Source organism: Bos javanicus, chromosome 28 (genome assembly GCF_032452875.1).
Source record: "Bos javanicus breed banteng chromosome 28, ARS-OSU_banteng_1.0, whole genome shotgun sequence".
NCBI classification, from domain to species: domain Eukaryota; kingdom Metazoa; phylum Chordata; class Mammalia; order Artiodactyla; family Bovidae; genus Bos; species Bos javanicus.
The window spans coordinates 29870624-29897733 of record NC_083895.1 but is presented as its reverse complement, the minus strand read 5'-3'; the positions used below and the strand labels follow the sequence as shown (position 1 = coordinate 29897733).

The 27110-nt window shown below is 37.6% G+C and overlaps 1 protein-coding gene across 2 annotated transcripts in view; it reads left to right on the top strand.

Annotated features, from left to right (window-relative positions):
• The window catches only part of MICU1 (mitochondrial calcium uptake 1), a 217163-nt gene that overhangs the window by 153652 nt on the left and 36401 nt on the right, over window positions 1-27110 (top strand). For both annotated transcript variants that reach the window (XM_061405282.1, XM_061405281.1), the window contains one exon: window positions 20879-21016. In XM_061405282.1, the coding sequence (XP_061261266.1) occupies window positions 20879-21016 (138 nt within the window). The remainder of the gene's footprint in view (window positions 1-20878; window positions 21017-27110) is intronic.

Genomic DNA, 27110 nt, shown 5'->3' with positions numbered 1-27110 from the left:
TTAGTAAAAACTTCAAGTTAGTAGTGAGAAAGTCAAGCAACCATCAGCTTTCCAAGTAGCTAAAATCACATTCAAAGAACTAGATATGAAGCAGAAAAGAATCTATTAGGCATAGATATCTTAATCACACCCATTCCCACAATCCCTGTTAGTAACATCATCTCATCTTGCCACTTCTGTTCGTATCCAGCACCATTCTAGTCTACACTACAGGTTATCTTTTGGCTGAATTACTTTAGTCACTTCCCAACTAGTCTTACTATAGCTACTCTTTTTGTTTGTTTGTTTCATCAGGTCTTACTTGTTTCTCACGAGATCTTCATTGCATTGTTCAGGATCTTTTGTTGTGGCTCACGGGCTCCAGAGCACTTGGGCTTCAGTAATTGTAGCACATGGGCTCTCTAGTTGGGGTGCATGGGCTTAGTTGCTCTATGGCAAGTGGAATCTTGGTTCCCCGATCAGAGATCAAACGGGTGTCCCCTGCATTGCAAGGCCAATTCTTAACCACTGGACCACCAGAGAAGTCCCACTATAGCCACTCTTGCCTTCCTCATTCTTCTTAAACTAAAGACTTAAACCCTTACCCCTGGACTCTGTATAATTTGACCTCTGTCACCTCCTCTTCCAAGTTCATCTCGTACCAATCATTCTTCCACCTAAGGGCCTTTGCACTATTGTTGATTTGCTTGAAATACTCTCTTCCTCATTTCCCTTACCCCAGTTACCTCCTTGTCTCTCACAGCCCAGTTAGACCTCATTTTAGGTTACATATTTCCAAAGCACTCTGTACTTTTTCTTCAGGTGACTTGACTATATAGTCTCCTGATTAATTCTTAAATACCTGTCTCCAAACACTTCTTGAGAACTTTTGATAGAGTTTTGGACTCATTATTACTTCCTTAGTGACTGGTACAGTGTCTGACACAAATCAGATGCTCAGGAAATAGTCAAAAGCTTGATAAAGGCACACACACATGCACTCACCCTCTCAATCTCTCTCAATGGCATCATTATGTGTTAATTAATTAGGCGTCTTTTGGGATATCTACTCAACTTTCAGCACTTCCCTTTTCTCCAGGATTTGTCCCATTCTGCCTACCAAACACAGCTGTGGGCTCCTGGAAGCAGTATTTATACCTTGCACCTCCCACTTCTTGTCCTCCCATCACCCTCCCCTTCCCCTATCACAGCTAATTGGACTGGCAGTGGATGCCCAACCCAAGTCGGGCCATTCAGTGAATTTGAAGCTGGAAGTGGACATAGTTGGTGTTTTAACATATGAACTCCAGGGTAACCATCTGCTGCCTACTGTGTAAACTCATGAAGTGCAGAGGAAGTAAGGATAACAGAAAATGAGGAGTGAAGCAACTGCACAGAAACGAGACCTGCCAATATTACAGTCCTGGCTTTCAGTCTTTTTTCTTCCATGAGCTTGCCCTTGTCTCTTGAGGCTCCTAAATTTCTTTTTTGCTGAACTTATCTTGAGTTCGTTTCTATTATGTGCAACCAAAAAGAAGCGTTAGTACAACTAGAAAAACTAAAAATAATGACCTTAAAAACGTGCCCAGAATAAGAATCAGTAGTGTCTTAACCCATAAGAAAATGAACAAACTTCATATAATTTAGAGGTACCTTATAGGGTATGATAGCTTAGATAATTTTAACTAACTGCTATCTTGAAGACCTGCATGATTAAGCATGAAAAATTCCTAATTATCTCTTTTTAAAAACTGAAATGCTACCACATATTTGAAAAGTATCTTCTTTGTCTCTTAATTTGGTTTTTTAAAAAATGAAAAACTAACATTTAAGAAAACCTTAATTAGCTTGATGACTTAAAAAAAAACAGAAATCTTTTACTGCTGAGGGATTTAATACATAACCTCACTCGGTGGTTACTCTTTGGCCTCTAAAACACATAACTGACCAGCCAGGGGGAGCTAAACTTACTGTTAACCTGAAATACAATTCAAATAGAAAGCAAGTTCTCTTTCTATTTTTACCATTGTCATCATAAAAGGATTTGATGACTTTCCTCCATTTTCCTATGTCAGGGAAAAACATGTATTATCTTTTTTTCTTTTTTTTAATGAAAGACAATGACCACAAAAGTGATCTTGCCCATTAGATACTTTGCCTTTCACCTGCCTGCATTTGGACTCATCATTTCTTCCCACCTTCTACATTAAAGCTTCAGTGAGCTGCATATTTCTAGGCTTTAGTCTCTCAGTCTTTCTTACATTTGTCTTTATGCTTGTCAGTCAACCGGAATTCTAATTTCTGTATATTATTTCACTCTCTAGCTCTATTTTATGTTCTAAGAAAATTGGCAGTTTCCAGCATAATTTTGAGTATATTAAAAATTAGTAACCAGTTCCATAGCACCTAATAGGCATGAGCTTATTGCCTATGCAGTGGCTTTCTGAATGGGCAGATTTAAAATGGGTGATAAGATTAAGCCAATCAAAACGGGATCATCATTTCAAAAAGGGAAATAAATTGAGATTTGAGCTCCAGAAACCACAGAATGGAATGTATTGCTAATTTTACAGATAGTGTCCTCAAACTATAGTATTTTAGTGTTTTCCAAGAAGGTAGAAATTTGAGAATATACAACTTAATAATCAACTTAGTTCATCATGTAAAAACAGGTACAACCGTAACTGTTCCATTGTTTTAGTGTAATGAACCTGTATTTCTTTCAGTTAAACTGTCTAGCTTTTGTGAAGCATAGAGAGAGTTGTCACGGTGGATTCCTTGAACACAGCTCTTTTTCAAATTGAGCCACAATTGATTTTTTCATATCTTGTATCTGTGACATTGTTCCTATAGAAAACATCAAGTAATAACTATTTTTAATGATGCTGTCTCCTCCTGGGTATAAGCTAGCAGTTTAATTTATAATTGCCTAGCTAGGTTTTCTTTTTTCTTTTTTTTTAATTTGTTAGGCAAATGTGTAATTACATGATCTTAAATCAGCCTTTAGGGATGGACTTTTAAAATCATTCACTCATAAAAAGTAGTTACATAATTTTATCATGCCGGTAACGCACATTCGTTTTAAAACCCACTAGACTATTGTCGTTTTGGCTTTGTCCCATTTACTCTTCTGATCTCACATTCCTCTTATGTAAATGGAGATGGTCACTATTACACCTATTTCAAAGGTGATTATGAGACTCAAAAGAATAGGAAGTATTTTGTACATTATTATTCTCAGCCCACTTGTTTATTTGTGTCCCATAGGTAGTAACTGCAGAGCTTATAGTCTATTCTTATACCTCCTATTTCCAGAAATTTTTGCAGAAGTACAGTTTTTATAAGGAAAGACAGTTGAGAATTAAACTTTCTGTGCCCTGAGCACAGTTCCACTCTTGCCCACCTCTTTTCCTTTTCTTCTCATAAACAAGAAAAATGCTCATGTGAAGAGTAATAAGGAGAGAGTTAAGAGAATTACTTAGTTGTAGTTTTTCTCTCCTTTCTCAATTTTTTTTTGTATTGTCTTTGTAGGGAAAGAAAGTTTGTTACTCTTTAAACAGAACTGAAGTTAACAGAAGCGAAATTGTTGTTTATTATTGTTTGCAGCTAACATTTATTAATAGCGGCTAACATTTACTGAGCTCTTAATATGTGCTAGACAATGTATTACCATATTTCATTGAATCTAAAACACAAACATTGATGAGATGTACCATTATTTTACATACCACGTATTCATAAAAGGAATTATAAATAAGACAAATTGGTATAAAATGTCCTCACATTCAGGGCCCAACTCTTCTGAATTTCTCTTTTGACTCAGAATTATGAATTTCTTTTATTAGACATCAAATTGTCCTTTGAGCCATCAAGAGCATTGGTAATGCAGCATTTCTTAAAGAAATACTCCACTGTTACCTAGGATTTTCTTCCAAGCCACTGACATTCATTTTGTAAGCTTCGACATCTTTTATAGGCAATGACAACAGTATTGCAACTGCTGTCTAGCCAATAGCAATTATAAGAAGCATATTGATTTCAGAGATATTAAAATATAAAAAATATAAGTAAATGCATTTTGTAAAATATTAAATGGGGTGATTGTTTCACATGTATTATCTAACTTAACCCTCAGAATAATCTCACAAGGGAAGTACTGTTATTATACCCATTTTACAAATGAGGGAAACGGGTTAGAAAGGATAAATAGATTGCTCAGGAGTTTACAGTTGGTAAGAGACCAAAACAAAAACAAAAACAAAAAAAAACAACAAACTCAAGTCAGCCTGACCGCAAAACCTTTATCCTTGCCACTGTAATACATTGGATTCATTTACATACCCCAAATAATAAGATCTCTGATATGGGCACAGGAAGCATATCCTAATTCTTTAAGAGAGCCAGAACAGAGACTATATAGAGCTGCATAAAGTATTTCCCAGAAGCTACCAAACTAGAATTTCAGTGAGTAAAGACTAAATGAGGGCCTTCCCTGGTGGTCCAGTGGCTAAGACTCTGTACTTCCTATTGCCGGGGCCAGAGTCAGTCCCTGTTCAGGGAATTGGATCCCACATGCCGCACCTAAGAGTTTGCATGCTGCACCTAAAGATGCCTGCGTGTACGACAAAGATCAAAGAACACGCATGCTGAAACTAAGACCTGGTGTGGCCAAATAAATAAACATATATTTTTTTAAAGACTAAATGAAAAGACTCCTGCACATGTCTTCAGCTCCGTATAGATGCTGCAATTCAGACTTTTAATTTAGATGAGTGGGTCTCTGTGTTTTGATCAAAATATTCCCATTTTCCTAATGGATGACAGTGTGACTATAATGATTTTATGGCATCTACCCTGGCTTGAATTTTATGAAAATTGATGATATGGTGGTTTTCCAATACCAAGTGACAGAAGAAGGGAAACTTTACTGATAGGTTTTTGTGGTTTTCACTTGAATGAATTAATGAACCTGCCATTCTCACCTAATTTATCATTCCAGCATAGTTTCAGACTCCGAGTACAAATTATTTTGGCCTACAGAGTCTGGCATTGCCTATCCTGTCTGTATCCTCCAGTATGCTTATTTATTTACCTTTTTTTTGTTTGTTTGTTTGTTTCAGTTTTTTAAATGCAAACTGAATATTATTGAGAAATTTTATATATAACTGGACTTAGGTAAAGCAGCAAAAGGAGCTTCATAGTGGAGCCCACAACTAATCATATCTTTGAAATTCTAGTGGCGGTGTTAACATTTTCCACCCCCAGGAATAATTATCAATTCTAGTGAAGTGGCATAGTCTCACCTTCAGTATTCAAGAGTATAGGCTGAAAAGTGTGTCTTAAGCTCCTAGTAGATGATAAGTAAAGAATTGATAGGGGAGTCTTATATGAGGGAGAAATTTAATCAGTCAACAAAAATTATTTATTGAGGACATGCTGTGTGGCCCAGCTCTGGGTATGACAGAGTAAAAAATATAAGACATGGACTCTTCCTTCAAGAAGTACATAATGTTATAAAAGCAATTATGTGCACTTTCAAAAAGAAAAGAAAATATAATGCAAAGCGTAATTTTCTATGATGCCTCAGTTCAGTTCAGTTCAGTCACTCAGTCATGTCCAACTCTTTGCGACCCCATGAATCGCAGCACACCAGGCCTCCCTGTCCATCACCATCTCCCGGAGTTCACTCAGACTCAGGTCCATCAAGTCAATGATGCCATCCAGCCATCTCATCCTCTGTTGTCCCCTTCTCCTCCTGCCCCCAATCCCTCCCAGCATCAGAGTCTTTTCCAATGAGTCAACTCTTCACATCAGGTGGCCAAAGTACTGGAGTTTCAGCTTTAGCACCATTCCTTCCAAAGAAATCCCAGGGCTGATCTCCTTCAGAATGGACTGGTTGGATCTCCTTGCAGTCCAAGGGACTCTCAAGAGTCTTCTCCAACACCACAGTTCAAAAGCATCAATTCTTCGGCGCTCAGCCTTCTTCACAGTCCAACTCTCACATCCATACATGACCACAGGAAAAACCATAGCCTTGACTAGACAGACCTTTGTTGGCAAAGTAATGTCTCAGCTTTTGAATAGGCTATCTAGGTTGGTCATAACTTTCCATCCAAGGAGTAAACATCTTTTAATTTCATGGCTGCAGTCACCATCTACAGTGATTTTGGAGCCTAAAAAAATAAAGTGGAGCCTAAAAAAATAAAGTCTGACACTCTTTCCACTCTTTCCCCATCTATTTCCCATGAAGTGATGGGACCGGATGCCATGATCTTCGTTTTCTGAATGTTGAGCTTTAAGCCAACTTTTTCACTCTCCACTTCCACTTTCATCAAGAGGCTTTTTAGTTCTTCTTCACTTTGTGCCATAAGGGTGGTGTCATCTGCATATCTGAGGTTATTGATATTTCTCCCGGCAATCTTGATTCCAGCTTGTGCTTCTTCCAGTCCAGCGTTTCTCATGATGTACTCTGAATATAAGTTAAATAAACAGGGTGACAATATACAGCCTTGACATACTCCTTTCCTATTTGGAACCAGTCTGTTGTTCCATGTCCAGTTCTAACTGTTGCTTCCTGACCTGCATAGACCTAACCTATTGTAAGATCTCAGAAAACTCAGAGAAATCAAGTGTTTTGGAATAACCAGTAGGGCCATGAAGAGAGGTTAAGTTCAAGAAAGGACAGGGTTGTACAGATAGACAAAAAGTGGGGACAATATCCCAGAGAGGGAAAATAAAGAAAAATCTGAATGCTTAGCATAAAGCAATTTACTTTCCCTAGATCCATGAGGTGTTCCAAGTCCTTTCACAGCTGAAAAAAGTCTCCTTTAGAATACAGACTGTTTTAACACTGCTATATTTAGACTGGATAATCAACAAGGACCTACTATATAGCACATTGAATTCTTCTCAATGTTATGTGGCAGCCTAGATGGGAGGGGAATAAAAAAAAGAATACAGAATGTCTAAAATTGATTGAATTATTCTTGCTGTAGAAAGGCTTTATGTTTAATTGTATTGTTATAAATTAGGTACAAATCAATACAGCTTGGGAGAGCTCATATTACATATTTTAGTGAATTGATGGCTAATTTACATCATGCTGGTGAAGATACACAAGACTGGGACTTGAACCTGTGGGCCTGGAATTCAGCCCAGCCAAAACTCAGATTGGGACCTGACCCCACTGTCTTTCAATTGAGATCACACGCCTGGTCTCAAGACTTAATGAAATTCAGGCTCTTTATGTCGCATCACAAAAGAATTCAGTGAGAGACAAAGTGATAGGTAAGAAGTAGATTATTTAGAAAGATACTCATTTCATAGACAGAATGTTTAGGTTTTTTTTAAATATCACTCAGTCGTGTCCAACTCTTTGTGACCCCATGGACTGTGGCCCACCAAGCTCCTCTGTCCATGGAATTGTCCAGGCAGGAATACTGGAGTGAGTTGCCATGCCTTCTTCCAAGAGATCTTCCCGACCCAGGGATTAAACCTGAGTCTCCTGCATTGCAGACAGATTCCTTACCATCTGAGCCAGTGTTCAGTTCAGTTCAGTTCAGTCGCTCAGTCCTGTCTGACTCTGCGACCCCATGAATCGCAGCACACCAGGCCTCCCTGTCCATCACCATCTCCTGGAGTTCACTCAGACTCAGGTCCATCGAGTCGGTGATGGCATCTAGCCATCTCATCCTCTGTCGTCCCCTTCTCCTCCTGCCCCCAATCCCTCCCAGCATCAGTCTTTCCCAATGAGTCAACTTTTCGCATGAGGTGGCCAAAGTACTGGAGTTTCAGCTTTAGCATTATTCCTTCCAAAGAACACCCAGGGTTGATCTCCTTTAGAATGGACTGGTTGGATCTCCTTGCAGTCCAAGGGACTCTCAAGAGTTTTCTCCAACACCACAGTTCAAAATCTTCAATTCTTCAGCACTCAGCCTTCTTCAAAGTCCAACTCTTGCATCCATACATGACCACTGGAAAAACCATAGCCTTGACTAGACGGACTTTTGTTGGCAAAGTAATGTCTCTACTTTTGAATATGCTATCTAGGTTGGTCATAACTTTTCTTACAAGGGGTAAGTATCTTTTAATTTCATGGCTGCAATCACGATCTGCAGTGATTGTGGTACATCTCAAAAAGAAAGAACACATTCCATGGGAGAAACACATTCCACAGACAGAGTGTGGGCCATCTTAGAAGGCAAGAGACCCCAAATGTGGGGTGGTTAGTTTTTATGGGCTGTGTAGTTTCATAGGCTAACAAGGGGGAGGATTATTCCAACTGTTTGGGAAAAGGGGCAGAGATTTCCAGGAATTGGACCACTACCCACTTTTTGTCCTATTATGGTTGGCCTCAAAGCTGTCATGGCGCTGGTGGCTGTGTTATTTAGCATGCTAACGTATTACAATGAACATATATGAGGCTTAAGGTCCATTGGAAGTCAAATCTTCTGCCATCTTGGACCTAACTGATTCTAACCAGTCTTTGTCATATCCTCAACAGTATGTCATTCTTTTAAAGGTTTTACCCTGTCCCTTCCCTGCTCTTTCACTGGGGTCCACTAAAAATGTATATCCTTCTTGTCTCTATTAGGCAAATTTTGATATTTTCATCATTTGCCAGTAATTGCTGTCTACTGACTTAGAGAGTTTTCTCTTTAATGAAAGTAGGAGAAATTACCCATATTCTCATATGAAAATGGTAACAAGAAGAAATGTCTGCCTCTGTCCCCGTTTTTTTTTTTTTGATCATTTAGTTTTTGACCTTTATTCTCTTGATATGTCTTACCTTAACTGACTTTCAGTTGTTAAACTATCCTCTCATTTGTGGGATATATCCCACTTGGTTATGGTATTTAATCCCTTCTATATGTTGCTAGATTGGCTTTACTAATTTGTTGAGGCTTTTATTTTTCTTTATTTAATAATTCACTGTGGTGAGGAACTGATCCATTAGGAATACACCAAGCCCAAAGTAAATTGTATGTCTTAATTTTCATCATTACTTTTTAACAGCTTCTCACACTGGTTGCTGCCTTCCACGGTTTGCCTCACCTTTAGGTAAAATCAGCACATCAAGTCTTTTATAATGAGATTAGGTGTCAAGTAATGAACAAGCTAAATCTCCAACTCATAAAAAGAGTGCTGACATGCTGTCAGCAATGCTCGGACTAAAGCAGCATGGAAATATATGTTGTATTTTCACCTAGACAATAGGTCTCAGAGAGCCATCTACAGAAATAATGAAGTCAGAGGAAAACAAACTGACACTCAGATGAGAAAAAGGCAGCACTTTGCTTTCCTACCACGATTAGTCCTTGGTTCTTATCTCCTAAAATTGAATCTTTTATATTTTTTTCCAATACATGGACTTTCTGTTTCCAAAATTCTTGTGATCTCATGAAAAGAAGAATGTCCTTGAACTCTGAATAATGTTGGGCCTCAAATCTCAAAGGAATATATAGTGCCAAGACTAAGGTATTTTTCATGTTGCTGTGATTTAGAATAAAATGGTGTTGAAAGCAGAAATGGGATATGGTAAGATCTACTGCTTTCTGAAAGAGTTATCGTAGAGGAAAAAATAGCTTGAGACTAACATGATATAGTGATTCCATATGGAAACACTAATTTCATAGATTGATTAGAATATTAAATAGCTGTTAATTTTGCCAGAATTTGAGTCTTTTTCATATTGATCAAGGTCATATCTTAGGAAAAAAACAACCACACAGATTTTGTATAATTCAGAATGTTATGTGAATTAATATATGGAAAGCACTTAGAACAGGATCTGGCACATAGTAAATGCTGTAACAGTAATATTTGCTATTATGAATGATAGAGAATGGATTATTCTTTAACAACCTGAGGGATTTTTCTAAGAAAGTATAATAGTCCTTTTAGGCCTTCTTTTCTTTAGAACTGAACTTTTTTTTTTTTTTTTTCGCTTTCTCCATCACTCCATGAAAGTGAAAGTCGCTCAGTCGTGTCTGACTTTTTGCAACCCCATGGACTATAGTCCATGGAATTCTCCAGGCCAGAATACTGGAGTGGGTAGCCTATCCCTTCTCCAGTGGATCTTCCCAACCCAGAGATTGAACTGGGGTCTCCTGCATTGCAGGTGGATTATTTACCAACTGAGCTATCATCACTCCAGAGCTGATTATATTCCTTTAAACAAAAAAAGATAGTTAAATGGACTGAATTTCCATGAGTTTATTCCCTCAATTAAAAGGAACCTGGTTAAGTTAGGTTTAAATAACCCCATTTTAGTCTAAAGTCCCAAACATTAAGACTGGTTTAAGGGACTTCCCTAGCAGTCCAGTGGTTAGGACCCCACACTTCCAGAGGCATGGGTTCAATCCGTGATTGGGGAACTAAGATCCTGCGTGCTCTGTGGCATGGCAAAAGAAAAAAAAAAAAAACTAGTTTAAAAAAAGTCAGCAAGTTGGAGGATTTATTATTTATTTTAATATTCTCAGTTGATTTTATTTTGTTGAAATTAATTTTTATTGGAGTATAGTTGATTTACAGTGTTGTCCTAGTTTCTGCTAATCAGCAAAGTGACTCAGTTATATATAACATATATCCACTCTTTTTAAAATTCTTTTCCCATATAGATCATTACAGAATATTGAGTAGAGTACCCTGTGCTATACAGTAGGTACTTATTAGTTATCTATCCCCAGTGGCTCAGCAAGTAAAGAACCTGCTGGCAGTGCAGGAGACGTGGGTTTGATCCCTGGGTTAGGCAGATCCTCTAAAGAAGGGCATGGCAACACACTCCAGTATTCTTGCCAGGAAAATACCATGGACAGAGGAGCCTGGCAGGCTATGATCCATGGGGTTGCAAAGAGTCAGACACTACTGAAGTGAGTGAGCATGCACACGTGCACGCACACACACACACACACACACACACACATTTTATAAATAGTAGTGTGTATATGTCAGTCCCAACCTCCCAATTTATCCGTCCCCCTTTTCCCCCTGTTGGTAGCCATTAGTTTGTTTTCTTCATCTGTAACTCTGTGTTTTGTAAATAAGTTAATTTATACCTTTTCTTTAGATTCCACATATAAGTAGTATCATATGATATTTGTCTTTCTCTGTCTGATTTACTTCACCGAGTATCTGGAGGACTTTTTAAAGCAAAGCTTACCTTTGTTCTGAGGATTTAATCACTTTCATTGATTGACACTGAAGAATATGTTTTAATATTTTAGGTTATGTTTCCTTTTTTTTAATCAAGAAATGACAAATCAATACTTAGCCTCTTATCTAACAGGAAGAGTTACTAGCTATAAGCCAGTGAAACAAGTTGCAAATAGATTGTGTTTCACCACAATAAAGATTTAAAACAGACTTAAGCAAAATTGAAAGATGGGCAAACTGGGTAAAAAAAACTTATACTATATTAATACAGGGCAAATATTTTTAATCTTATAAATTAATGAGACATATTTCAGCACTTCTGTAAATAAATAGGCAAAGAAGGTAGAAAATTCAGAGGAAGAAATAGAAGTGACCAGTACACATATATGAAAAATGGTCAGCCTCACTAGTAATCAAGGAAATGCTAATTAAAATGGGTTACCATTTTTACTCTAGCAGAGATTTTTAAAAATTATACTTGATGTTATCAAGGGTGTTCTCATATACTGTTAGGATTGTAAAGCAATACATCTTTCTAGAAATTAAGCAGTATATATCAAAAGCATTAAAGAATTTATACCTACTATTTTTACACACACTAGATTGGCAAAAAATAAAAAGTCTGACGACACCAAGTACTGGTGAAAGTATGAAACAAAGGGAGCTCTTGTACATAGCTGATGAAAAGTATTGGTGTGATTCTTTTGCCAAGTAATTAGATATTATCTTGATAAGACAGGAGTTCCACTTCTACATACATGCTCTAGACTTGGAACCCTTGTTGCTGTTTCATCAGGACACTGGTATAAGAATATCCATAATAGCCTTATAAAAAAGGCTGACAATAACTCAGATGTCCATTTATAGGAAAACTGATAGTGATATTTTCAAATAATAGAAATCTACAATAGAGTAAGAATGAAAGAAGCATGCTTAAATGTACACCCATGGCGGATTCATATTGATGTATGGAAAACCAATACAATATTGTAAAGTAATTAGCCTCCAATTAAATAAATTTAAATTTTAAAAAATGTATCAACATGAATGAATTCTAAAAGTATAACGGTTAATTGGAAAAAGAAAATCACAAACGAATACATCCCTATGATACCATTTTATAAAGTTCAGAAGAAAGAAGAAATAAACAATATTGTTAACGTGTTTTTAACTAAACAAAGATTGCAAGGCAGTAAAAAATGAAGTCCAGTGATGTTACCTCTTAGGGGAGGCAGAGGGATGAACCCCAACTGTTTGTGCTAATGCTTCCTCTCAGATTAGTGGTATATTCATGGAAGTTTTTTTAATTATTATGCTTCATGACTTGTCTATCATGGGTTTTATTTGTATATATCAAATATTTCATAGTCAAAAATTAAAAGAGTGTATAGATTTTCATTTCATAATTCATTTCTAGAGATCAACCCAAAAAGAATGATGAAAAATACAGAAAAACTTTATCCCAGTGGTGATATTTATCATAACCAAAAACTGAAACAACAAAGATGTCCAACACCACTTTTTTATACCCTGCTTTGTTCAAAAAAGGGTTTAATAAAGCCCTAAAGAATACATTCAGTGAAACAAAATAAAACTTGCTGAGAAATGAAAGTTAAAAAATGGAAGAAGGTTAAGAGAAAGCCAGAAGTAAGATTATTATGAAAAATATAAGTTGTAAACTCCCGTTCTTGCTAGAGGTAGGTCACAAACTTGACTAAGCTTTCCGTAACCAGAGTAAGAAAGGAAATATGATTGTTGATGCCTTTAAGATAACCCTGTATGCAAGACAGCAAAAGAGACAGATGTATAGAACAGTCTTTTGGACTCTGGGAGAGGGCGAGGGTGGGATGATTTGGGAAAATGGCATTGAAACATGTATAATATCTTATATGAAACGAATCGCCAGTCCAGGTTTGATGCAGGATACAGGATGCTTGGGGCTGGTGCACTGGGATGACCCAGAGGGATGGTACAGGGAAGGAGGTGGGAGGGGTTTCAGGATGGGGAACACGTGTATACCCATGGCAGATTCATGTTGATGTATGGCAAAACCAATACAATATTGTAAAGTAATTAGCCTCCAATTAAAATAAATAAATTTATTTTTAAAAAAAAGCAAAAGATTGCTTTGGCCAAAAGAGAAATTTCTCACCAGATTAACTGTATGAGCAAGTTATTTAATTTCTCTCTGCTTGTGTGCCCATGTCTATAAAATAAAACAATAATAATAATACCTATTATATAACATTGTGAGGATTACATAAGGTAAGTTCTTAGGACTGCTGCTGCTGCTGCTGCTGCTAAGTCGCTTCAGTCGTGTCCGACTCTGTGCGACCATACCTGGCATATTAATAAGCACTCAAATATATTACTGACTAGTCATATTTAATGACGTTCTCAAACATATTCTTATAAAAATCAATATTGTGGAAGTAGGTGTTAAGGGAGAAATGGAGAGGTAATCCTTGCCTCAGATAGGAAATATTCTCAACATTAGGACACCGTGCTGTGAATTAATTTTCTAGTGTTCTACCTCTGTTCACTTACTACATATTTATTGTGTACCTCCTTTATGCAAGTTTTCTGTCTAGTAATATATGGCCAGGATACAGGTCTTATTAAGTTGATCTGCTTCAGCCTCCTCTAGGTAGTTTAATCTAGGAATTATTCTATTATATTGTATAACAAATGATATTTGTTGCATTCACTTTTTCTGCTCTTCAAATATGAAAGTAGTAGTCTGTAAACAGAGACGGGGCAAAAGCAATTATGAAAAGAGAAGTGAGACCTAGTAAGCTGAACTTAGTTAACACTTACTAAGAAGAGAATAATCCCGTGGTGGATTCATGTTGATGTATGGCAAAACCAATACAATATTGTAAAGGAGTTAACCTCCAATTAAAATAAATAAATTTATATTTTTAAAAAAAGAATAATCAATTGAGGCACTTTCCTGAGAAGTGATATGGTGATAAGAATATTAATTGCTACATTTATTGGAATTCAGACTATGCACCTAACTCTGTACTAATTTTTCTGCACACATTATCCCAAGTAATCCTTATAACACTTTGAGGTTGTGAATATTATCTCCCTTTTATTTTTTTGATGAGAAGAAGTTAAATTTTTAGAGAAAGTAAGTCACAGCAGCAAGTATGGGTTCAAGCTGAAATTCAGACCCAGGCAGCTGATTCTAAAATCTATATTCCTAGTCATTTAAATATATTACTTGTCATGGAATGAAACCAAAACGTATCAAACCTTGAATCCTTTTGTTCCAGATCTAAAATATTTTTCTCCAACACCTTTAGTCAAATACATCCTGATTTTTATTATCCTATATTAAGTTCATGCATTAGTCTTGTTATTTTCCTAACTTTGACTATCAGACTATAAAGTTAATCTTTTTCCGATCTAACTGTGTGATTGGTACTCAGGTCTTTTAGTCACTTGATTTACTCACCAACATGAATTTTCTTTAAAACCATTTTTAAATAGAAAGAATCCTTGGATTTGGAGTAGAAGAGTCTAGCAAGTTAAAAATTTGGTAATCTATAATCTCATGGCCCTAGATGCCAATGGATTGTTTTGGCTCTTGCTCAGGGCACTGAATCATGTTGCCTTCAATCCAAATTGTAGGCCTTCCTCCTTAGCCTAAAGACAGTCATATTAATTATTGACAATGAAGATGCATCTTGTATTTAAAGATTAAGAAAATTCATACTTTTAAGATTAAGGCAATTTGACCTGGAGCTCTCTAATGTCCCTTACCAATTGTAGAAACATAGATTTCATATTTAAGCTATGGAATGTACATGTCATGTTTGCTGGGTGGTTTGCAGTAGAGAACTGGGCCTGAAATCATTTTTCCAAAACAGTTTTTCTGAGACTCCTAGTGGTAGCAGCAGTGACATGATTCACATCTCAAAATCCAAATACTGTCAGATGGAAAAAGATGTATTCAGCTCAGTGGCTTGAGATTACTCTGCATTACTCGAATTGTACAGTTCAGAAGCTAGGAAAAGCCTATACTTGTAAAAGGGCAGGATTTACTCTGAGGGGTAGACAGAGTCACCTGAAATGTAATTTTGTGATAGAGAAGAATTTTACATTTGTTGAAATATATTAACCTCAAAAGGCTTTAATAAATCAAGACCCACTTGCAGATACTGATTTCTTTTTTCTTTTACGATTTTCTAATCTTATTTTGGCCTTTGTTCATAGTACATGTTTTCTTCCTAGCTTCCCTTCTTCCTTAAATCATTTCCTCTCTTTATATGTGTGTGTGTGTGTGTGTGCACGCGCATATGCATACAAATACCATCTGTCCTTCCAAAGAACAACAAGGGCCAAGGACGGGAAGAGAGGCACAGTGTGGTCAGAAACCGATGGAAAATCTTGCAGACAGTTTTTTGGCTCCTCTTCTCTGTCCCCTGTTTCTCTGCCCTGCAGCCCCCTGGGGAACAATAGGAAGCCAACAGCTTGTATCCATTTGAGAAAGTGGCAGTGACAGAAGAGAAATGCTAAGCTGTTCAGCTCTATTCCTAGACTCAGGGAAGCCATGCAAATGGTGGGTAGTGTGCTGAACATACATATTCTGTGCCACAGGATTCAACAGATTCGAATTTCTTTTTTGTTTTATTGAAGTATAGTCAGTTTACAATATTGTGTTCATTACAGGTGTACAGCATAGTGATTCAGTATTTTTGCAGATTATACTCCATTATAGATTACTACAAGATAATGGATATAATTTCCTATGCTCTACAATATATCCTTATTGCTTACCATTTTGTATATAGTAGTTTATATCTATTAGGCCCATACCCCTAATTTGTCTGTCCCTCCTTTCATCTCCCTTTCGATAATCGTAAGTTTATTTTCTGTATCTTTGAGTCTGTGTCTGTTTTATATTTACATTCATTTGTACTATTTTTAGATTCCACATGTAAGTGATAATATTATTTGTCTTTCTCTGACTTATTTCACTAAACATAACGTTCTCTAGATTCATCCATATTACTGTAAATGACTGTATTTCCTTCTTTTTATGGCTGAGTAGTACTCCATTGCATATATGCTTATATATATACTGCGTCTTCTTAGTTCAGTCATCTGTTGATGGCTTTTGAGTTCCTTCCATGTCTTGGTTATTGTAAATAGTGCTGGTATGAACATCGGGGTGCATGTGTCTTTTGAATTAGTGTTTTCTTTTTTTTCAGATAGATATACCTAGGAGTTGAATTGATGGGTCATATAGTGGTTCTATTTTTAGTTTTTTAATGAACTTCCGTACTGTTTTCTGTAGTGACCTGCTGTCAGGAAGCATTTAACAGGAGGCTTCCTGTGTGCTGTTTTGGATCTGTCATGAATCGTTTGTCCCTTAGTAATTCCTGAATATTCAGGAATTAAGTGGAGTAGCAAACTACTCCCTGGGGCTTAGGAATGCATGCATTTCCTTCATTAGTTTTTCCATATGGTGATAAGTAATTATTTACGACCCTCTTCCTTTTTATGACCCATACGGTAAAAGTGATTATTTACAACCCTCTCTCTTTCATATGGATGACCTCATGTTTCCTTGATTACTTGTAAGTTTTGATTTTATCTCTGCTGAAAACAGCTACCTTGTAAGACAGTATAAATACTCACACAATGTTGAATAAAACACCCTTGCTCCATCAGAGCTTGGGTCCCCGTGTCTTCTCTCTCTCTCTCTCTCAGGCTATTTCTCTGGAGTGCAGAAGCCCACTGGGCTCACTTTCTTGCCCAGGCTAATGAGACCCTCTCGAGAAGGTACTCTGTGCCTTCACCCCATCGAGAGGGTGCCAGGTGCCTTCATGAATAGCGCAAGCCCCGTGTCAGGAGCTTTATTGGTTTTCTGCGTAAACCAAGGAATATCAGCCTCTTTCTCTCTCCTTTACTTTCTTATCGTCGACACTGGACCACCAGGTTCCGGTCCATTAAAGGACCTCAACAGCCTGCACCAATTTACATTTGCACCAGCAGTATAGGAAGAGAGTTCCCTTTTCTCCATACCTTCGCCACCATTTATTTGTAAACTTTTTGATGATAGACAGTCTGACAGGTGTGACGTGATACCTCATTGTGGTTTTGATTTACACATTTCTTTAATAATTAATGATACAGAATATCTTTTCATGTGCCTGTTAGCCATCTGTATTTCTTCTTTGGAAAAATGTCTATTCAGGTCTTCTGCCCATTTTCTGATTGGGTTTTTTTGATACTGACTTGTATAGGCTCTTTGTATGTTTTGGATATGAACCCCTTCTCATTATTTACAAATATTTTCTTCCATCCCATAGGTTGTCTTTTTGTTTTGTCAATGGTTCCTTTGCTGAGCAAAAACTTTTAAGTTTAATTAGGTCCCATTTGTTTATTTTTTTATGTTATTTCTTTTTAATTTCATTTTTAATGTTATTTCTTTTTATGTTATTTCTTGTCTTAGAAGACTGATGCGAGAAAATACTGCTACAATTTATGTCAAACTTTTTTCTGGGAGTTTTATGGTTTCAGGTTTTATGTTTAGATCTTTAAACCATCTTGAGTTTGTTTTTATATGTGGAATGTTTTATATATGATAGGAGGGAATGTTCTAATCTCATTGTTTTCAGTGTCTTTCCAGTTTTCCCAGCACCACTTATTGAAGGAATAGTCTTTTCTCCATTGTGTTTTCTTATCCCTGTGTCATAGTAGTTAACCCCAGGGTGTGTGGGTTTATTTCTGGGCTCTTTTGTTCCACTCATCTTTATGTCTGGTTTCATGCCAGTACCATGCTGTTTCTATTACTGTAGCTTTGTAAATACAGTCTGAAGGAGCAGAGAAAATTGTGGGTGGTACCCTGGAACACACATATTCTGTGCCACAGGATCAAATAGAATGGAATTTCTTAATTGTCCTACTGAAGTGGAACTTAAGAGGCTTTATCAATATCTGATAAATAAAATACAAGCCAATCATTTGAATTGCTTCCAGATGTATAATTAGAAGCTTTCTACACTGTGATAATTTTGCAATAATCTATCTTTCCCCAAAGACCCTCTCATGACCTTGGGGATTATATTCATGTGGTGCTACATGATGTCAAGCTATTGCCCTTGAAAATATAGCCCTAATTCAGGTCCTTGAGAAACTACACTTGACGTTCCCTGGCCTAGTAGGTCTTTAGTGCTGCTCCAAATCTAACTGTAGAGAAGGTAGTGAACTTTGAAGTGGGCTATACTGCTTGGAGCTGAGTTTTATAGTTTTTAGGCTTCCCTGGTGGCTCAGACAGTACAGAATCTGCCTGCAGTGTGGGACACCTGGGTTCAAACCCTGGGTTGGGAAGATCCACTGGAGAAGGGAACAGCTACCGACTCCAGTTTTCTGGCCTGTAGAATTCCATGGATAGAGGAGCCTGGCAGGCAACAGTCCATGCAAAGAGTTGGACACTTTCACTTTCACTCCCTTTCATGTTCCAACCACATCAAAATATCAACAATAATAATAATGATAGAAAAAGGCAAGTCTGTGTTTTCAAAGAACATTAATAAAAATGCTAATTTGAGCACTGGAATTGTTACTTGGGGATCTCCACTGGAAATTGTCTTTACTGCTTTGAAACGTGGCAGAGGTGAGGTTTATGCCCCTGTGGAGAGCAGATGAATGCAGGCTTTCATAAGCCTGAGCACACTGCTGCTGCTGCTGCCAACACTGTAAAAAGAGACATTGCAACCTTGAATCTATCTTGTGGGATAAAACTTAACTCATCTAATTCAAATTTATGGGATTTCTGTACAACTGTGAAATCTCCCAGATAACGGTAAAATGAACACCCTAAATAGTGGAAGCCTAGGAGACCAGGGATGGCAGCTTTGTTTCACTTGCCTTAAAGAACCCCAACTTTGGCGTGGATATCACATGTCACTGAAAATCTGATTTAAACATTGCAGAAAGTATGTTCATTTGCAAAAAAACTTTATCAGTCCTCCATTTTTGTTTCAGGGTAGTTAATTGAATCATAAGTCAAACTTAAATCCTGAAAACTTTTGGTATTGTCAAAAATTAATCAGCTCTGTAGAAGTGATGGTGTGGCAAACATGAAATACTGAGTGGTTGAGTTAAAAACGAGGCTTTTGCTTAGTATTGCTGATGCTGATTTCTATGGAACAAGTTTTGCTTCTCACTCAAATATGACTAAGCACTCTTGCTTTATAAGTTTATCCAAAACAACATATTGCTATCCTATAGGATAAATATGTACTAGTGTTTAGAAGGAGGAAATAGTATGTTATTGAGATAACAGTCTGTGGGTCCAGACAGAGCCACATATGACTCCCAGCTCTAACTTCATCTACCTCAGTTTTCTCAACTGTAAAATGGAGCTGATAATATCTACTCCATAGGATTGTTACAGCAATTAAATGAAAGATTGTATGAGTGAAGTACCTGGATCATAGTACACTATCAGCAAATGATTGCTGTTGTTAAAAAGTAATTCTTGTGTCTTGCTCACTGACGTAGTCTGACCAATGAGGAGACAAAGTGTATATTGATTTACCAAACTAAGCAAGGAAATAAAAACTGAGAAAGACTTTCACCCTTAACTGCATACTTCCTTATTTTATGTCTTACATGTAAACCTTATCTTGTTACTAGATGGTAAAGTTCCTAAGGACAGAAACTGAATCTTCTTCTTTCCTGTACCCTACAGTGACTAACAGTGCTAGATAACTAGTAGACATTCAGGAAATGTTTGTTGACTTGATCTTACTTAGCAATGTCCTATGTCTTTATATAACCCTCTTAGGAGAATAAGATTTTGCCCTACCATGTAGGAATCTGAAAGTTTCTTTGTAACTGTTATTTTCCATAAAACCATGGGGAAATTTTACCATGTTAAAATCATTTTGCTTTCTAATTGGTTTCTAGGCCCATCTTTAGCCATGTTATTAATAGGCATTTACATATTATTAACACTGCAGCTGGTATTGAGATCACTTCTCTCTGTTTTTATTTATTTATTTTTTTTTCTCTCTGTTTTTAAATGACAGTCTTCATTTTCTGATATTACTTAGATTAGCTTGAAGTTTTTTGTGCTTAGCCTTTCTGTCTGCATATTTAAATATGCCTAATGATTTTTTGTAGCTTTGTGATAAGTATGCATGTCTAATTGAGGCATCGTATGCCCTATACATTTTTTTTTCAAGTTCTGTTGATGTTCTAACATTTGATTACCATTTGGGGGAAAACTGGAAAACACATTGCTCTTCTTTGAAATTTTTAGAGGTCTGTATAACAACATTAAGTACAGATCAAGGAACTGGTATGTACAATTGATCAAATTTATAATAATTAACTTTTAAGAAGTTTTCTCTGAGTAACAGAGATGTGGATGATCCAGAGAGCACTTATTACTAATAATATTACTGATGAGTTTGAATGGAGATTTAACATGGTTTTTATTCTCACAAGGAAGTTCCTGATCTAGAAGATATAGGAAATGTTATAGTAGCTGTTTTATTGGTGAGAAAATTGACTCCTAGAGTAGTTGGGTAACTTATGGCACATCTGGAAAACCCAAATATTCTGTTTCTAATTTTTTTTAAATCTTGGTAAGAATTATAGTTCAAAATATGATCCCAGCCATTAGTTGTTCTCAGAATCCAACAGTTGATCATTCCACATCCCATGTCAAAATACTTTGCATTTGACCTCGTGAACATTCTTTCTGTTCACTTTCCAGTTTGAACGCCATGACCCTGTGGATGGGAGAATCACTGAGAGGCAGTTTGGTGGCATGCTGCTGGCTTACAGTGGAGTGCAGTCCAAGAAGTTGACTGCCATGCAGAAGCAGCTCAAGAAGCACTTCAAAGAGGGAAAGGTAGGTATTTTTGCTTAGAGGAACCCATGAGAGCATATTGTTACTGCAAAGGTACTAACATAATGAGAGTGAACTAGTAACTAATTATGACTAATTTATTTCTGGTACTTGAAAAAAAAAATAAGCAGTTTGTGAAGGAGAAGGGATAGCCTCGAATGACCCTAGGTTTTTTTGTTCAGATCACAATGTGACCATGAACTGAAATAGTGAATTGAAAGAGAGAGACTGGTTCCCCAGGGGAGATATAGAGTTCCCTTGTAGATATCTTCAGTTTAAGGTGCCTGGGGACTACCCAAGTAGAGATGGTTAGCCAGCAGTTGAATATTCAAATCTATTTTAGAGGACTGAGCTGGGTTTGGGAATCATCAACACACTATTAGAATTAAAATCATGAAGATTGATGAAGTTACCCAAAGAGAATATTATACAGAAAAGAACCATGAGCCAAGGGCAAGATCAAGTGGAACACTAACATTTAAGCAGTTCCAGAATGAAATCTTGAGGAAATGGTTAGAGGAGTACCTAGAGAAAGTATTGAAATCAAAGCCAGGGAAGAAGAGGGTTCAAAAACTAAGGGATCTACAGTGTCCCATGGGAAAGAGAGGGTCCAGTAAAATAAAATGATAAATACCTGGTGGTTGTGGTGAAATGGTGACGTTCGGGAGAGTTGTTTTATTACAGTGGTCCAATTGGAAGGCATATTAAACAGAAAGTGAGAAAGTTGAAAAAAGGAAGGAAGAAGAAAGAGGGAGGATCCAGAAAGAAGGAAATAGCGTATGTTTAAAACTCTGAGGCAGTAGTATATTAACTCTGCTTGGGCTTCTATAGCAAAATACTATAGACGGGGTGGCTTCAAAAACAGAAATTTGTTTTCTCACTGTTCTGGAGGTTAGAAGTCTGTTATCAGTGTGAAGGCAAACTGGGTTTCTAATGAAAGCTTTCTTCCTGTCCTTTAGACAGCCACTTTCTTGCTCTGTCTTCACATTACCTTTCCTTAGTGTTTATACAGAGAGAGAACATGCTCTCTAATGTGTCTTCTTATAAGGACACTAATCCTATCTGACTGGGGCCCCAGCATTGTGACCTCATTTAACCTTTATTATTTTTTTAGAGGCCCGATCTCCTAATACAGCCACAGTGGGGGTTAAGGCTTCAGTGTATTAAGTTTCAGGGGTGAGATGACACAAACATTCACTCCATAACAAGCAGGAAAGACGAATCTGGCATGTGTAAGGAGCTAAACCGGGATTATTGTGGTTGTCAAATACTAACAGAGGAGAATGGCCTGAGATGAGGTCTGAGAGGAAGATGTGGGCAAGAACCTGCAAGACCTTGTAGGCATGGAATGAGTTGGGGTTTTATTCACAGTGCAATGAGAAGCTATTATTAAAGAGTTGTGAGCAGGAAAATAGCGTGGTTGTGTGTATGTTTAAAGAGACAACTCTGGATGCTTTATGAAGAATAATTTGGAAAGGAGCAAGCATAGAAGCAAAAGACTGAGACTAAGATTATTAGAGATTTCAGGAGGAGATGAATGGGTCTTTTTTGAGCAGCATGAGATTGGAGACCATGGATTTGTGATGACACTAGTCAACACTGCTCTGTGAGAGCCTTCAGAGCTGTACCTGGTACAGGAAGAAGCAGATGGTAGAACTGAGTCAGTGTCTGGGGTTTTCTAGGCTGTGGATGAACAAACTGAACCAAAAACTAGTAAAGAGGCCAGATCTTTTAAAGATCATGTACACACTCACAGAGACACACATACACAAACACACACAGCAGTGCAAGGGCTAGACCCCAGATCTCATCCTCAGCCCAATACCCTTCCCACATGACAACAATTACCACTTAGCCATGCCTGGAAAATTGACCTAACATTAAACATGTTCCATGAGGGATTGCGAAGGTAGTGTGATATAGTAGACATGGAGCTAGAAGACTTGAGTTCAAGTCCTGCCTGAGAAGTTTCTGTGGACGTTGGATAGATCACTTAACTGGCCTCGTAAACTGAGACCCTTGTCCTTTATGCAGGCTCTAAACTTTAAAGACTCAGTAAGAAATAGAATTGCCTGGGCTTATTTCCATCAATCTTTGTTCAGGAAATCTTGCTTGAATAGCATCACCCCCCAGTTGGTGGAAAGCAGTTCTTATCAGCTAGAGTTTTTCCTCCATACCTTGGGTGTTGAAAAGCTGCAAGGACCTCTGAACAGGCTGTGGACTGCAACTGAGAGCAGGCTGGATTCTGAGAGAGAGTGTCAGCTTCTCTGAGCAGTCCAGCCAGTCTGAAGGTGTTCTCTTGGCTATGAAGGAAGACTCCTTAACAGAAAGTGACAGAGGACAATGCTTCTCTCCTAAAGAGAACTCCTATATTACCTAGTACACAGCTCATATCTATTGGAAGTTGTAATTTCAGAAAGTTGATCACAAATATCTAGGTGAATTTTGTAGAGAACGCACGTTTCTGTTGACCAGACCCTTTTTTAATGTTTTGGCTGCACCACACAGCATGCACTCCCACCAGGGATTGACCTGCAACGCCCCACCCCCATCCCTGCATTGGAAGCATGGAGTCCTAACCGCTGAACTGCCAGAGATCCCTGACCAAACTTATTTTTAAAGTTTTGGTCCTGGCATTGATTTGACCTTAAAATAATTTTCTATCACTCCCCAAGTCTCTCAGTGGTAAAGAATCAGCCTGCCAGTACAGGAGACACAGGTTTTGTCCTTGGGTCAGAAAGATCCCCTGAAGAAGGAAATGGCAACCCACTTTAGTATTCTTGCCTGAAAAATCCCATGGACCAGAGGATCCTTGTGGGTTACAGTCCATGGGGTTGCAAATGAGTCGGACACCACTTGGCAACTAAACATTATCTATCATGATAGGTCAATTCATGTTTTGATATGAATTTATATTTAAAAGCAATAAATTGGGTGTTGGAGACATCTCCCTTGAAGAAATAAAGTATTCTAGCTTTGGCAGGAGTTAATTTAGGACCCAAAGACCTTGCAAAAAAGCCCTGAAGTGAAAAGACAAATTTTGTCAGGTGATAAAAATCTGGGGTGCTAAATTATTTCTGGCCCAGAATTTCTAGCCTGCTTTAGAAAGGAGATGGAGATTGATTGTACTCTCATGTTGGTAAAATAATTTGTGAACATAGCAATTAACTAAAATGAGAGTTAATGAAGGGCCTTTCCTCCTAAGGTTACCAGTCCATCTCTCTGGGACCATTTCCCATTATAGAGGAATGACTATCTGATTTCTAATTGCTTCCTTTATTCCACTCTGGATTTGTTAACATGAAAATGTAAGTTTTCATTTGGCACATGTTAATCACTTTCTGTGTGGGGTTCTGTACAAAATTTCAAACCAGAACTAAAAGACTGAAGGTCCTAGTGGTGATATTAAATAAATATTGGCATATTAGTGACCATGCAGTGCTTCACAGCCATTTTTATTTTTTGTGTTTCTAACAGCTTTGCTAGATCTCATTTTGCCTTTGAGAATATAGAGACACAGAAGAAGAGAAATTAATGATCTGCCCACAATCTGGACTAAAATCTGAGGCTTCCTATTACAGATCTTGTCCCTTCTCTAACAAAATTCTGTTTTTCCTGACCGTATTCTTCCTCTAACGCAGTTCTCTGGACCTGGTTTTCCAGTAGGCTCACTTGGGGAACTTTTCAGAAATGTGGTTGTTGAGACCCTCTTCAAATCAACTAAATCAGAAGCTCAGTGGGTGGGTCCAGGCATCAGCAGTGCTTAAAAGTCTCCCCAGGTGATTCTAAAGTGCAGTAAAGCTTGCCACAGCCACTGGGCTGGAAAAGTCTGCTTCATCAGTGTCTCTAGTTCTGTCCCTGAGCCTGCCATGCCCGGAAAAATGACTCTGTTCATGCTGAATAACCACCATGTTTCTTATTTAACAAAGGCAGTTTTTTCTTTTCTTTCTTTTTTTGTTTTATGGAAAACATGTTTTGTTTCAGCTTTGCTTTCAAGATTAGTCCCTAACCTCTATCAGATTTTCCCCATTCCCCTCACTGTCTTTTTTTTCTGTGAATTTTTCTTCTAGGTCAAATGTGACTCAACTTAAAATGTTTTAAAACTTTCCATCCTTCAAATTACCTTCTTCTCCTCATTAAATAAAAGAGTTTCCTGAGACTTCATAGGTGTAATTCACAGTGTTGGTTCTCTATGGTTAAGAGTGCAGACGCCCACAAGCTTTAATAATTTAGTAAATACACTCAAGAATGAATTGAAAGTTACAGTTCAGTGGCAGACATTGCTATATTCAAAACCAGGTACTTTAGGATAAAAGATAAAGCCATCACCTATCCTCAAGAAATATGTAGTCTGTAATAGTCTAATAAAACATACATCTATGCAAAGGATGATCTAATTTCATATCAATATTTATTGAGCACCCATGTGCCAGGCACTCTTCTAAATATTGGGAATACAAGAATGAGCAAAACCAGCTGTCTGTTCTCATAGTGGAGGAAGACATAATAAATAATTATAATACAACCCACTCAACTTTGAGCCTCTGAAAAGCACCATCTTACTCATCTTTTCCATCCTCTGTATGATGTCTCACAGGCAGTTGTTTATCAGATGCATTGATTAATGTATAGTATGTACCCTCATAAAGATATAATAAAACTATTAGGTTATTTACTTTTCTTGTTTTCTGTGGATAATATTCGTGTGGTCTCTTCTGTTCATATATTCTCTCAGATGCTTGACAGTTGAACCCACATTGTGGTCTTCATAAGATGTCAGATTCTAGAAACATTGATCCCAGAACCTTTGAGAAACTCTAACCCCAATTACTGGGTGTCCACCAAAACTATGTAGTATAGCACCCAAGATGTGGCCATTAAACTTAAAAGGTTAGAATTCTACTTCATTGATTTGCTTTGTGTTACTGATTACCTTTGAAACCTGTACCTCCCTCAAAAGAGTACTAAGCTGTGAGTTACTATTCAGAGATTTAATTTTATTTTTCCACCTATTTTATTTTCAATTCTCCCCACCTTCAATACAATTAGTGTCATATACCTCAGCCTTTTCCTTATTTCCTATCCCTCAAGACCCTATACAAACCAGAGAAGAGAATATATCTCAGAGCATAACTGAGTAAATTCATTACTACTAGTTTTGTAGTAATGAGCCTGACAGCTTACTCGGGACTTTGACATATCGTTTCAGTTCAGTTTAGTCACTCGGTCGTGTCCAACTCTTTGCGACCCCATGGACTGCAGCACGGCAGGCCTCCCTGTCCATCACCAACTCCTGGAGTCCACCCAAACTCAAGTCTATTGAGTTGGTGATGCCATCCAACCATTTCATTCCCTGTCATCCCGTTCTCCGCCTGCCCTCAGTCTTTCCTAGCATCAGGGTCTTTTCAAATAAGTCAGCTCTTCGCATCACGTGGCCAAAGTATTGGAGTTTCAGCTTCAGCATCAGTCCTTCCAATGAACACTCAGGACTGATCTCCTTTAGAATGGACTGGTTGGATCTCCTTGCAGTCCAAGGAACTCTCAAGAGCCTCTCCAACACCATAGTTCAAAAGCAATACTTCGGCGCTCAGCTTTCTTCATAGTCCAACTCTCACGTCCATACATGACTACTGGAAAAACCATAGCCTTGACTAGGCAGACCTTTTTTAACAAAGTAATGGCTCTGCTTTTTAATATGCCGTCTAGGTTGGTCATAACTTTCTTTCCAAAAAGTAAGCATCTTTTAATTTCATGGCTGCAGTCACCATTTGCAGTGACTTTGGAGCCCAAAAAAATAAAGTCAGCTACTGTTTCCATTGTTTCCCCATCTGTTTGCCATGAAGTGATGGTACCAGATGCCATGATCTTAGTTTTCTGCATGTTGAGCTTTAAGCCAACTTTTTCACTCTCCTCTTTTGCTTTCATCAAGAGGCTCTTTTTAGTTCTTCTTCACTTTCTGCCATAAGGATGGTGTCATCTGCATATCTGAAGTTATTGATATTTCTCCCAGCAATTTTGATTCCAGCTTGTGCTTCATCCAGCCCAGCATTTCTCATGATGTACTCTGCATATAAGTTAAATAAGCAGGGTGACAATA